Genomic DNA, 13,622 nt, shown 5'->3' with positions numbered 1-13,622 from the left:
CAAGGTTTCAAAGTTTATTAGTGCCACCGTTTACTATAGTATAGTTATCAAACTTTCTAGTCTATCGCTAGCGACTCTATTTTTTTAAATGATATTGTATCGCGTTACGTTTGCAGCTATTGACATGTCAATTATGAAGAAATCTCAAATTATTATTGTGATTATAAATCATGTTAAAGATATATATGAAGTCTAGGTAAACGAGTAAATAAAATAATGTTTCTTTTGAAAAGTAATTCATCGTGAAGTCATTCAATCGATCATTTCCAGGAAGAAAACGATTGTCTGGTCTTTTTGATGGTGTTTTATTAACAACAATAAATACTGTTCATGAAAAACTTAGCAGATGTGGTGCAAGTACATGAAAATTTTCGATTTCGTTACTTGGTAAATCAATAATTGTGATTCGTGTACGTATAGAGTTAATTTTCGGCGCTTGTTAAACAGGAAGAAATGTTTGGTGCGAGGTCCCCTTGAGTGACACTGAAGCCATCTAAAAATCCTGTCGAGATCCAGTAAACTTCCGCGTCCGAAGAATTCAGAGACGCGTCATGACGTTAGAAGATTTTTTTATATGCTTTCAGACACTGTTCTCATGCAGTTATATTTGCTTTTGTTTTTAGAAACACGTTAATGATTAATTTGAAATATCGCGACCGTCGCACATATACTGTCTTTGAGTTGGCGTGCTATATCACTGGCACATCAGAATGTTTATTCTCCGGTCATCATCTCCAAAAATTCTGAAACATACAGCATTGTACAAATGAAAGTGTACCGAGGTATATACAGGATGTAACATATATACGTTTCAATATTTTAAGGGGTGGTAAGGGACCTCAAATGGGTCACAAAATGTTCCATAACATAGTGTCCGATCTGCTTCTGCTTTACAGTAATAATGCTTCTTATATTACAACAAATGTATCAAATTACATATTATTTAAAAAGACTGAGTTAATAATTGCAAGCAAAAATGAAGTTTTAACAGAGTATTCTCGTATTTCAAACATAATCTTTCGGTAATTCTGAACAATATTATTCATGAAAATTTGAGTTATATGCAGATCATAAAGATGTAGGTGACAGAACCGCTTAAAATACGATATAACATAAAATAAGATAAAAATACACTATCTGAGTTTCAATGAGTCGCTCCTTTATGCTGAGCATTCCAAGACAAACAGAAGAGAATGATTGCGTACTACAACTAGATGCCATCTGAGAGTTATTATTTACTAATTCATATATTTCGTTGGCAACGGTTAGACGGAAATAAATCATAACAGTAACAGTTCACAGGTTGTTCGGTACTGAGGAAGGGAAGACAAGAACAGTAAATGCCAAAACTAAAATTTATGTATCAAAGTTGGAACGGAATATGAGTAGAACAGTGCACAATACACAATCGCTAGAAAGTTAACACGTGAGAACAGATATTTTGCTTCTCCATTCATTGGTTCAGCAATGATGGGACATTATTCTGAGAATTGTAATGGTGCATAGTTATACAACAATAGAAAATATGTGGAGATCTTTTGCTTCAGTTTCTCAGAAGAATGTGCAATGGAAATTTCAGAACGCAAGGGAATGATGCAAATGGTAAATAAATAAAGAACTTCTCTCTGCAACTTGCCTCTAAGTTGAATTGAGTTTCCTTTTAGAGGAAACCTGTTCACTCTGCAACTTAGAGGAAAGAAAGATATAGACTAATATAGAGGAAACATTTCCTTGTCTTGACCTATTTTTTTTAGGATAATTTGAGCAAGATCTGTTCTGCCACTTTTATTAAAATTAAATTTGTACAATATTGGTATGTGTACGTATAAATATACTGATTCGATCAGTCCTACTAATTTATCTTTCTTTCCTCTACAATGTCTATAAAATCTACAGACCTCAAGGAAATCATCTTCAAAATTGCGGAGGAGTTACATCACGAAACCATATTAAATGACAAGTAACGATAACAACATTCAATAGCATAACTTACCATCAAAGTCAACAGTGCCAGATCCATCGGAGTCGATCTCATCGATCATCATATCCAGTTCTTCATCCGTTATTTGATCGTCTAACTCTCTCAGGATCTCGCGCAAACATGAAGTAGGGATGTAACCATTTCCTGCACAAGAAACAGAAGAAGACAAGCGTTAAGTTCGATTCGGTAGGTTCTTTCAAAAATAGTTTACTTTCAGTTCGAGTGTTTATGATTTATAGATCTGGTCTGATAGAAAATTCTGACTGGTCGAGGTAAAGCGCATTAGAGTCATAATTCAAAGATGCTTCGTGACGAAGCTGATTCTTGGCTAGTGGCCCAATCCGATCCAAGACTTCTCAAATTCACGCAGCTTTGATTCCCATATGAAATCGTGGACATCGTGTCCCGACGCTTTTACGCTTGTACGTATTCCGAGAATCTGGAGCTATTCTGATCCGACCGACATATCTCTCTTTACCCTCTTTTCGTCTCCTTTTTTCAGTCTGTTCTCCAGTTTCGCAAACAACAATAGTCACGATTCTATCTTGTCTAATTTCCCTCTTGCGTTATCCTGTCTAATTTCCCGAAAAGAAAAGAAAGTAATTTCTTGGCGTCAAATGAATGATCGAAGATCGAAACTTTTCCTTTTTTTAACACGTCAAAGAGTTGGTCACGCTTTGGCTGCGATCCAGACGAATGGGAAGGATAACGTTACGTCATGATTACGCTCTGGGAAATCGTGGACATGTGTTTTTACTTTTACCTTCTTTATCGTAGAGCCTGAAAGCTTCTCGGAGTTCCTTTTCGAGAACCTCAGCGTCCTCCTCGACGATGAACTTGGCGGCAAGCGTGACGAACTCTTCAAATTCGAGGCGCCCAGATTCTGAAAATTGTTAAGATTTTCAGTAAGATAAATAGCTGGTATTTTTTACTCTAAATTTACAATCGTTTTTTCGTAGTTTTCCTTTCATTTCTTCGTCGATATTATTCATTCGTAATATAATTCAATATTGCTGAAATGAAAGAAAAGTGATGGTAACGAGTAAACTTTCAGACTTGTGTCTGACCAATACACGAGTTATACTACTTACTGTCTGCATCTACTTCCTCGATCAGTTCATCAAGAGTCTTCTTGTTGAAGGGCTGGCCCATCAATTTGAGGATATCAGCCACCATGTCAGTGGGAATGCTCCCACTCTTCTCCCTGTCGAAGCTGTCGAACGCTTTGCGAAGAACTGAAAATAGAATGGAAATACGTTTTATTTAAAATTCATCTATGACGGTAACAAACTGGCGGTAAAGCTACGTTTTCATTGGACAACTTTCACTCAGGAAACTGAATTGATGAGCTAGAAGTTGATCGAAGTTATCTGTGTTAACTCAATTTCAACCAAGTTGAAAAGACGATTTTGATGAACTTTAGGTTGATCAATTCGGTTGTCCAATCAAAAGTTGTCTAATGTAAATGTAGCTTAAAAGATCGACATTTCCCTTTTACGCGTGGCTAGATAGGGCAAGGAGCTTACAAACGATACTGGTTCAGATTTAGAACCCGATGTTAACGCCCTTCCGTACCATCGTGATTTTGGCACGGTGCTTACTTGGCTTACGCCATCGTTCACGCTAGTTAGACGATTTATTTATCGTTGTCGGCTGATGCGTTGAAATTTGACATTAATTTACACGATAACGTGCTCGATGTTTCGAAAAGAATTGATGATTCTGCTCTACCTTTCATCAACTTGGTTTCTTTTTTATCATTATGAACAAGTTAAATATCGAATTGTATTTTTTAAAATATTATTAAGGTAGCTGTCCTGGTACAGTAGTATTAGGAAATTAATTACACAATGCTTCATTATTCAAGACTATTTTGTTTCCCAGGATATGAGAAAATTTTCCAAAGCATTAACAGGGATGGAAGAAAGTGACGATATGGTAATGTGCTATGGCGTCATGCTTCAGAAATTCTTGGAAATTACGAACTTTACATTGCTGTAATTCGGTAACTAGATGGTAAATTATTCTGTTTCTTTTTTATTAAATTCTTATGGGTGTTTAGCATCATATATTAGTTTTTATAAAGAACTTCCAAATTAATTTTTAGAGATACAGCTAAACATGTCACTTCAGCGAGGTATAGATCTCGATACAGGAATTACGTGTTAAAAGTTGAAACTCTGAAGGCGAATATCTCGGATTTGGGATGGTGAAATTTCTTAAAATTTCAACCAGACGTAAATGACACTTATATTAACACACCATTAGAATCTCAAAAATTTTTTTAGTAAGTCATTTTTCGGGACAACTACCTTAAATGTCTCAGAAGGAAAACCCAAAATCTAATTCACAAAGGCAGCATATTGAAATTAAGGAAGCTTTCTAGAAGAAGATTTCAAGATTTTGAGGACTCTGAAAGGAGATTTTGGAATCTTAAGGATTCTGAAAGAAGATTTAAGGATCTTAAGGATTCTGAGAGAAGATTTCAGAATCTTAAGGATTTTAAAATCCCTTTCAGAAAAGTGGCCTGGAAGCTTGAACGATGAGAATTCCGATCGTTACAGCAGAAAGCGCGAGAGCAGGCTCCATCGAGAGGCAGGATCGTGTGGGACGGAACGAGCTTCTATTTTTCGATCGCTCAACCGTTTCTCGCTGGAGAAATTCACCCTCTATTTTTACCGATCTGATTCCTGTGATTGAATCGTCACGCGATACTCGGCGAACTCCACTCCCCGTAGCTAAACATAGGCACCTGCTGGCTGCCCTCGATCGGAATCGAAGCGCAAATAAACTCTACCACCGTGGTACGGAGATAACTTATCTGGTTCGTTCGTTTGCCGCTCTATTTTCATCTTTCGTAGCCGAAATCGAATCGTTAACGTTTCTCTGCGATTAGAGCAACAAGACTACACAGGACAATTGTTCTTGAATTATACTTTGGCATGAGAACAATGTCTGTTTTCCTTTCTACCAGCGAAGTTCCGAAATTTTTATAGTAGAAGGACAGGGGATGATTGGAGGAAAGAAAAATGAAGAGGTTGAAAAAATGGAGAAAAACTTTAAAAAAAGTTCATAGTTTCTGCGAGTGAATTTGATGAAAATAACTATAGAAGTAATTTTGTATTATATGAAAATTGTGTAAAAAATTTTGTATTGACGTTGCATTTAATTTGGTTGTGTTCTTGATGGATCGAAAGCGAAAGGTTGAGCGAGGAGAACAGGAAAACTAAATATAGTTACGTTTACTAAACACACCGCGACTTTTCCTCCCCTGATATTTGATATCCTGTTGAAGAAAAAGGAAGGAACGAAAGGCTTTTTTTAGAACCTCGTTCTCGTTTGAAGCAACTGCGTTTAACGATTTAAAGGTCACGTTTAATATGGCTATCCTTATAGTAATACAGTAACTACGAGTTACATACCAGCGATTTGTTCAGGGGGAAGTTCATCGGCCTGCAAACACAAGAGAATATGAAATTTGTTATTTAATAATAATACTTTTCTTATTAAAGGAAAACTTGCAACATGAACATTTGTTTGTAAATTATACATATCTGTACAACTGGTTACATAGAACGGTATTTCACGATTAAAGAAAAAGTTTTGGTCATTACCCACAAATTATTGTATTACAACTGAATTAGTTTGAAAAGAACAGAAGAGACTTCCGAATATTCGTGCATTGTTAACATTGAAATTACTATATTTAGGCGTTAATCAATTAATATTGAGAATATCCCTTCTTCGGTCGACTCGTACTCTCGAGTAGACGCAATAAAAAAATTAAAGAAGTATTATATTTCTATGTACTATTGCGATTCAAATCGACTGAAAAAGGGAAACTGGGAAACTGGATAAATTTCGCCATCTAAGAAACAATCACGTTTCCAGGACCTCGCATCTCCGGAACCACTGTAATCAATACCATCGAATATTTCTAGTCGCTGTTAGCTGCTAATATCCGTGCACGATAGACGAAAAAAATAGTGAAACAAAAATCGCAGGCCAAGAGACATTACGGTGAAGGGAGAAATGAAGTAGTATCAGAAACAGAGATACAGTGGATGCAGGCATTCATCGACAGACATCGTGAACTGGTATTGTTTTCCACTTTACTCAATTCTAGTTTGCGTAAGCTAATAACGAATATGATAGGTGTATTCCTAGAATAGAGATATATATTCCTTATATTACGAAATATATTCTGAATATACTACTAATAGATTAGTGGTATATTCCTAGACGCGAAATTCAATGTCTTATGAATCAATCGATTCGTTTTGTGCATATTACGAAAACATTTGTAACAAACACATGATTTCGAATCTTAAATTAATAGAAGTGATCAGAGATATTGATATGTTTCATTCTTAGCCTATTTATTCGAAAGTTGATCGCTAAGAAAAAATTATTTTTCCAAAAAAAATAATGATCAGTGAATGGTTTAGATTAAGAGCACAAAGACTGACACGAAAAGTACGAATAAATCCCTAACACTGCAAAATCACACATTTCTATACATTTTTCCGATAATAAAAAACACAATTTATTGATTAAGAACTTGTATTATTGTTAATTAGTATATACTTTCATTTTAATTGGACTAATGAAATGACACACGTTCAGATCGAAGAAAAACTTGATTTTGATCCTTTCACGCACAATTTTCTTTTGTATTATTATCACTGTTGCTGAACTGAAACGACGGACTATCCCAAACTGCCAACTTCACAGTTTTCGTTAACTGAACACAGATCCATCACGCGATAGTGCGTGATCGGTTACTTGCGGAGAAAGTCTTGGTATGGTAGAAAGTTAATAAATTATGTCCTATATTTCATATGGATCTATGCTATGCTTCTAAAAGTTTTCAATTTCTTATGTCATATACTTGCAACGAAAATAGAACAATTCAAAAGAAATACAGTTTCGATCATGAAATAGATTATTGGTATACCAGGGAAGTTAGTACCCTGCCTCAAGTCTGCTTGGTATACCTATAGTAATCAATCGAGATCGACATGAACTGGAATTTTTCGAATTGTGTCATTTTTCTATTAAAAATATATCTGGCAACATGTATTTTATGTAAATTTATATTCATGTATCGACTTCACTAACTACACTAACAATCACAGAATTCTATAAATTTACAGACGCTTTAATGTTTTCAATTAAAATAACTAAAAAATTGTTGCGTTTCCGTAATATACCGTCAAAACGAATCGATTCTTCTGTAATACCTTGAATTATCGCATCCCTTCACTATTCCAGGAACGTTCCCCATTCGCGCTACTTCAGAATACCAGAAGGTAACGTAACAAGTGTCAGATGCACGAGGGAAGTAACAATAAAGCACTGTTCACGAGGAAGATAACAATGATAGGAACAGAAAGAAAGAAACGAACAGAGATAGAGTCGGCGAGGCGTTACTAACCCTCGTACGACGAATGGTGGGTCCTAATGACCCTGCTTTCGCGTGCCGCTGTGCCACTAAAATATCCACCGTACGAGGGTTAATAGAGATACCAAAAAATACGATAAAAAAATAGAGAGTAGACAGTAAGAAAACGTGTATGTTTACCAAGGTGACGACTTACGATATCATCAATAGAACATACCATGGTGGCACGGTCTTTTTTTTTTACTTAATAAACGTTTACTTTAAGAGAACACTGTTATACTACAGAAACGGCGGCGTCGAGGGTGGATCCGATTCACGGGGTAACCGATGCTGGCTCGTCGGTACGTGTTACGTCGAGGTATGGTGAAAAGCTTGCTGTTCGTCGGGGCACTGATCACGAGTCACGTCTGCCGTCGCGGTAAATATTCGAATAGGAGGATATAGCGGTTGCGTGCAGAACCCAGACCGCACCCCGCGACCCTCCAGCCAGTCCCCTGCCTCTCCTCCGCGTTTCCTCGCGCGGGCCTTAGAGCTTTTGGAAAGGCGCTTGCGCTATTTCTGGGTTGCCAGACGACGACAGTCGAGAGACTCGAAATCAGGGCTGTCTTTTCGTTTCTCTCGCCTCCAGCCTTTTCCTGTAACGCGACTAGAAAACGCTGTTTTGGTACCGCGGTCTTACCTTAGCGATCGCGGGGGAGGTACTGTGCAGAGCTGGTAAGGTTGCGTTTGGAAAGAATGTGGATTCGTGTGCTTACAGTCGATAGAATCGTGTGATTTCATGTGCACTTTCTGATGTAGCGTGTTATTGGCCATATTAATCATGATCATAACTGGTGCAACTTTACTACCTCTGCGTAGTATACTGATGTTGAAGTTAGAGATAGACATCTGTCCAGCTGTTGAAAATTTCATGACCAACTCGTTGGCTGCGAAAGAGCCTAGATAGCACACGATGCTTTGGAGACGTCTATTTTATGTTCATTTTATGCCTGAATGTCTTACGAGATTATTTGGACGTCTTAAAAATGTCCGACAGTGTACGTCTTAAAGACTTCTGAAATTTATGTCCGTAAGACATTTTAAAGATTTATGTTTTTGAACGTTTTAAAGACATCTATTTTTTTGTCTGAACGTCTTAAAAAACAAGAAACAATAAAGACGTTTTTTGGACATTTCTGGGACTTTACTGAATGTCTCTAAGGCGTTTTTAAGACATCTTTGTACTGTATAAGAGATGACCAGTGTCGTTGATAACACACTACTTTAGATTCTTTATCTTAATATTGGAAGACTGATATTGTACTAAAATATTAAAACTATTGAATTATTGTTTCTAACGTGGTTATTCTTTAATGGATGCCAAATAGGTATATCCATCAACTCTTCGTATTCTATAGGGTCAATAAATGTCTCGTTCAAATTTACAAATAATTTTTATCACAAAATTTTGATTCTTTGAATCTACACTTCCCTGTTAGTTCCTTTTTCTTTATTTCTAGATGCAAGGTGAGAATTTTATGAGTTCCAAGAAAGTTTCCCCATTGCAATTTTCGTTTATGGATCGTAAAGATATTTTCGTGGTCTTACAAGAGACATTAGGCAACCCGAAGATTCCGATTTTTTTTAAACTTCGTGGGTTCGTTGGAGACACATGTTGACGTGACAATGATGGTAGTCAGCTTTTCACATGTTGAGCATACGTCGATTCAATTAGTGTTAATTGTGACCGCTTTGGCCAGTATATACTACTACATCCGAAAATGTGTCTGACCAAGGGGTATATGTATATATAGATGAATAAGGAAACATATAAATATACGTGTAAGGGGTGTTTTCACCCTGAAGAATCGAATTAGAGTCGATATAAAAATCTGAGATCTCCAACAAACCCACAAAATCAGAATTTTCGGGTTGCCTAATAGCCCTTGTCAGAATTTGTCAGATAATCGGTTTTCATAGCATACGATTAAGTAAAATTCATTTTTCTATGATTCAGCTCAAAAATCCCACAATATTTACGTACTAAAGCAAGAGTCAGCAGTCTGCAGTTTAATTCTAGCCACTGGACATCTTTCATAGTCGAAGTTTTCTCTCATGTTTACGAGCAGATGGTCGTTGGCGACCGAAACTCTCCGACGAAAGTGTTTCTCTTTTTAATTTTAGCTGCTGCAAAAACGTCTCGTGGGTTCCAAAGATCCTTGAATTGTTCATTGAATCCGAGACGTACACTTCTCGATCTCACACGCTTTTTCTGAAAACGATATCGATACTGAAATAGAATAAAAAATCTTGGTAAAGAGGAAGGCATGTTTTATATATTAAATTAATCCCTGTTCTATCTCTCCCTAGGATATTTCGCCAGCGATGACAGATTGTTCCGCGGCGACTGAGCTTTACAAAATACTGTGGATAGACAGGTGGACAATTGCCAGTGGAGTATCTTTTCCGGTCTGGGCACTGATCTAGAAAAACAATAAACAAACGTTGATATTTGTTCGCTTATAGCTTTCCAAATCCTTTACCTTGTCACGCTCAAAGACTGCATTCTTGGAATATAAAATATGGACAGCTTCAAATAGACTGGTAGAAGTAGCTGCCTCGCCAGTTAAGATGTAGGAATGTTGGGCTATTTTATATGAATCTAAGAGCGCTAATAGGATGCATAACGTAGTTATTATCGATGGAACATTGCTCGATAATAAGCTGGTAACGCTGCTCCTTTGTGAGAATCACCAAACCAGTGTCTGGAGAACGAGCATTAACACTCTTGGAATAGATCCAAAATGCACGTGGCTGAATAGCATGCCGTATAGTAAACGCTGTAAACTATTATTTATTGACCATTCGAGCGACCAGCACGTTTAGTCTGGTAAGTATGGTAGGGCAGTACTTTGGAGACTTTCATAGGCTCCAATTCTCAATGTTCCGTGAATAATAATCGAAGAAAATCATGAGGATTACGCGAATATCACGCGGTGGTATAAATCAAACCAGGAAACTGATATGTCTCTGCCAAATGCATAAGTACGATGGTGCCAATGCAAATTCTTTATGACAGGAAAGTCGCGTAGTATAATTTTCTTTATTGCTTCCTGCAGCTGCGCACCACTTTTATTCCATTTATTTGAACGATGTGTCCCAGGCGGAAAATCGTAGGCTGATACCTTAACCGAAGAACGCTAGCTGATTTGGGAAACAGGTGATAATAGCTTTTAGTTCAACTTGCTTGTCACGTAAGTAAATGTTTGTATTTTCACTTATGTACAGGAATAGAATGTACAATTTGGCGAGGGATTTTCCTCCACCGAGCTGTACTCTGGCAAGGTTCCAACTTAAGCAAGCAAGTAAAGCATTAGAATGGTCTGCGTTCAACTGCTTATAATGGATTACAATCTGTGATCTGCTATAATCCGTCATCTGTAGTAGAAGCGGTGTAATTAATTCGCGCAGAGATTTTTGGTCCCTTGCACACGCTGAACCATAACTTAGAACGATTGCGCAGTAACTGGTAATGTGAACCGTTAATGTAGCCATTCACCCTGCCAGAAAAATAAATTTTAGAACTGGAAACTGTTTCTCAATGAGCGTAGCCCTTTCAAAGAGCATAGTTTAGTTAAAAGCAGTGAATCATGCCAATCTTATCCTGATTTTGAGAACTGAAATGATACTGCTAATTCATTTACTATAAATAAAGATAACTTTATTATATGTACGCATTCACTCGTATCAAAAAATCAGTTACAGAATTTCACAAAATCATCCAACATGATGAATGACCAGTCACGCATTCCACACTGTACATATTATTATTGAGAACCAGTCGACAATAGCGCCAACAATGCACTGGTTGCACCAACAGAAAATATATAATTAACAGCTGGAGTGAACGTCTTCAGGATATAGAAGGAACACACAATTACAAGTGCCAAGAATAAGGCATTGTTGTAAAAGATAGAAAATGTTGTTGCTTCATAGTCAGCCACTTCATTTTTCTTCCACAAAATCCTGCAAAATGTTTCCAAGAATTAGAATTGAGAAAATTCAAATAAATATATAGAAAAAGGACTTTGAAAATTTGTAAACTTGGATTTGATTCTGTTAGGAAAATAGTACTGGGGTATCTCAATGATTCTGTCGTAATATGCCAAGTGTTAATATAGAAAATTCAGTATTACCTTTCATCTTTCTCCTTTTTGCTCATTTTCTTATCTTCTGCCAATTTCCTACTCATCTCCTTCGTCACTGCATCCTCCCTCTTCACTGCAATCTGTAAAAAAAATACATTTAATATTCTCCCAATACCATCAAGTGCAACATATGAAGTACGCAGTTTATGATACCTTGTGCTTCAAAATGAACTTAGTATTCTTGTACGCAAGCGCTAGAGCATATGTACTAGCTAATGTGACTAAAACGAAGGAGATCAAGTTCGCATAAATGTCGATGAGATGAATCCTCCAGAAGAGCCCTGAAATGAAGGTTACCTTCAGAAATAGCACGTTTTCTCTACAACTATTTGTTCACTATCAAGTTCATGATATAAACACATATTGAAATCCATCGTAGATCATACAAACGTAATCTTAACAACAGTAGATTTAATATTTATTATAGTTCTCATCTTCTATACTCACAGATGGGGATCGCCGAGACGATGAAGGCATTGCCATAAAATAACGCCGAGGATTTAGTCGACACATTACGCGAGAAATCTTGAAGAAGGAGTTCTTCCTCTTTGGTAAATGCTTTCGATTTTCCCGACATTTTTCGCGTTACTTTCTCGATTACTTCTACTATGCTTCAAAACAAACGGATTGTCACCGAACCTTCCACGCGAATTGAAAATTTCAGTGACGATTCAGTACGCGTGCGCAGAGCTATACAGTGTGGAGGTCCAGTGTGACAACGTGTCCGTAGAAACGTCATTCCCATGGGTGGTGATAGTTCTCGATTTCGCCATTAGAGGGCCATAGTAGAGCATACCTAACCCTTTCACATACAATTTTCTTTCGCAATATTTACCTTCGCTGCCGATCTGAAACGATAGGCTATCCTAAACTGCCAGCCACACAGTTCTCGTTAACTTAACATAGACTCATCACGCGATGGTGCGTGACTGGCTACTTGGTGAGATCCTGATCACGCGCTAGTGCGTGATCGACAGCGAATAGTAAATAAGTCAAGCTCGTCAAAATATGTAATGGGGTTAATAGAATAGGGGAAAATAGGAATTTGTGTAAATATCCACAGTCTGTTTATATTAATCTCGTATGAGTAAACCAATCTCATTGGCAGTAAATGACATTTCATCGTTCCCAAATTGCCGAGCTGAATTATTTTCGCGGAAGTAGCGATATCCTCTGCGATCGATAATAATTTGTTATAACTATTCATTTTAGTAAACATAGTGTATAAATTTCCGAAGCTACAATTCCAGGAAACAGTTTGATATGAATAATTTCCAAGACGCTATGATTGGACCCTTTTGTCTTGCGCGTTTGTTAGTGTCACTGTGATCATATGCTGACAGAAAAATAAAATGCAGAGCTACCATGAGAAATTCGAGATACCATAGGTAGGAGTTGGTCAAGCAGTACTTTTTCTTCATTTTATTTGTTTTATCTGGTGAACGAACTATAATGATTTTACTTTCATGTGAGTTTGAATTTAACCCTTTAGATATACAGGGTGTTTGATTAGAGATAGGAGTGATTCTGCACTTCAGAATAGGACGAAAATCAAGAATATTGTATCTGCGATTAGGTTTCGTTTGTTATTCATGAGTTTTTTATCATTAATTTCTTCTATTTGTATCTTGTATAAAGGGGATTACGTGTTAGTTAATTATCAAATAAAAAGACATAAAAATAAGTCTGAGAAAAATTTTTAAAAAATTAGTTCTAAGCGGAGTTTCGAACTTGTGACCTCTGGATTGTGAAGCTTGAACTTTACGCTCACAGCTATAATAACTGAAGTCCAAGTTTTTATTTCATAAGTATTTCCAGCAATGAATAAATATTTAAAGCCATTTTTTATAAAAATGGCTGGCTAGATCCCTTTAGTATTTTGCATTTTTCGTATACCCAGCTGCCCCTATAATTTCAGCCTAGTCCCTTTCGAAAAGTGTTAACTCTGGTCACGACCCTCCCTTGTCAATCAGAAATTTAAAAGATAAAATCGCTTATTTGATATTGCATCGATTTACATTACAAACTGAGCGATAAATTCAGCTTTTTT

General features: G+C 36.8%; 3 protein-coding genes across 4 annotated transcripts; all 3 read right to left on the bottom strand.

Annotated features, from left to right (window-relative positions):
* Positions 1-289: 289 nt before the first annotated feature.
* Positions 290-7,768, bottom strand: Tpnci (troponin C type I). Of its 2 annotated transcripts, none has more exons than XM_076386659.1 (6): positions 7,582-7,768; positions 5,404-5,434; positions 3,073-3,216; positions 2,745-2,864; positions 1,994-2,125; positions 290-743 (listed from the first exon to the last, which is right to left on the bottom strand). In XM_076386659.1, the coding sequence occupies exons 1-6, from the start codon at positions 7,603-7,605 to the stop codon at positions 715-717; spliced, it is 480 nt and encodes a 159-aa protein (XP_076242774.1). In that variant the 5' UTR covers positions 7,606-7,768; the 3' UTR covers positions 290-714. The 2 variants fall into 2 exon arrangements, with proteins under 2 accessions (XP_076242774.1, XP_076242775.1); XM_076386660.1 differs by having other exon boundaries at positions 7,603-7,766.
* Positions 7,618-9,610, bottom strand: LOC143184436 (uncharacterized). The gene is made up of 2 exons (XM_076386661.1): positions 9,409-9,610; positions 7,618-8,031 (listed from the first exon to the last, which is right to left on the bottom strand). Exons 1-2 carry the CDS (start codon positions 9,479-9,481, stop codon positions 7,787-7,789), a joined length of 318 nt encoding a protein of 105 aa, XP_076242776.1. The 5' UTR covers positions 9,482-9,610; the 3' UTR covers positions 7,618-7,786.
* Positions 9,611-11,186: 1,576 nt separating this feature from the next.
* Positions 11,187-12,228, bottom strand: LOC143184434 (translocon-associated protein subunit gamma). Its single transcript, XM_076386658.1, has 4 exons — positions 12,020-12,228; positions 11,726-11,853; positions 11,561-11,652; positions 11,187-11,390 (listed from the first exon to the last, which is right to left on the bottom strand). The coding sequence occupies exons 1-4, from the start codon at positions 12,147-12,149 to the stop codon at positions 11,192-11,194; spliced, it is 549 nt and encodes a 182-aa protein (XP_076242773.1). The 5' UTR covers positions 12,150-12,228; the 3' UTR covers positions 11,187-11,191.
* Between the last annotated feature and the right edge of the window lie 1,394 nt (positions 12,229-13,622).

This window comes from Calliopsis andreniformis, chromosome 10 (genome assembly GCF_051401765.1).
Source record: "Calliopsis andreniformis isolate RMS-2024a chromosome 10, iyCalAndr_principal, whole genome shotgun sequence".
Classification (NCBI taxonomy): Eukaryota; Metazoa; Arthropoda; class Insecta; order Hymenoptera; family Andrenidae; genus Calliopsis; species Calliopsis andreniformis.
This window is presented reverse-complemented; position numbering and strand designations above follow the sequence as displayed.

What these genes read in the sequence shown, in the direction of transcription:
- Tpnci (XM_076386659.1), bottom strand. Translation starts at nt 7,605, where the DNA reads ATGGTATGTTCTATTGATGATATC. An exon ending in TCCCCCTGAACAAATCGCTG is followed by an intron (nt 3,217 to 5,403) that starts GTATGTAACTCG and finishes TTCTATTTTCAG; the next exon opens with TTCTTCGCAAAGCGTTCGAC. An exon ending in CGAGGAAGTAGATGCAGACA is followed by an intron (nt 2,865 to 3,072) that starts GTAAGTAGTATA and finishes AACAATTTTCAG; the next exon opens with AATCTGGGCGCCTCGAATTT.
- LOC143184436 (XM_076386661.1), bottom strand. Translation starts at nt 9,481, where the DNA reads ATGAGAGAAAACTTCGACTATGAAAGATGTCCAGTGGCTAGAATTAAA. An exon ending in GACTGCTGACTCTTGCTTTA is followed by an intron (nt 8,032 to 9,408) that starts GTACGTAAATAT and finishes AGCGTTTTCTAG; the next exon opens with TCGCGTTACAGGAAAAGGCT.
- LOC143184434 (XM_076386658.1), bottom strand. Translation starts at nt 12,149, where the DNA reads ATGTCGGGAAAATCGAAAGCATTTACCAAAGAGGAAGAACTCCTTCTT. An exon ending in CGTCTCGGCGATCCCCATCT is followed by an intron (nt 11,854 to 12,019) that starts GTGAGTATAGAA and finishes CCTTCATTTCAG; the next exon opens with GGCTCTTCTGGAGGATTCAT. An exon ending in AGTTCATTTTGAAGCACAAG is followed by an intron (nt 11,653 to 11,725) that starts GTATCATAAACT and finishes TTTTTTTTACAG; the next exon opens with ATTGCAGTGAAGAGGGAGGA.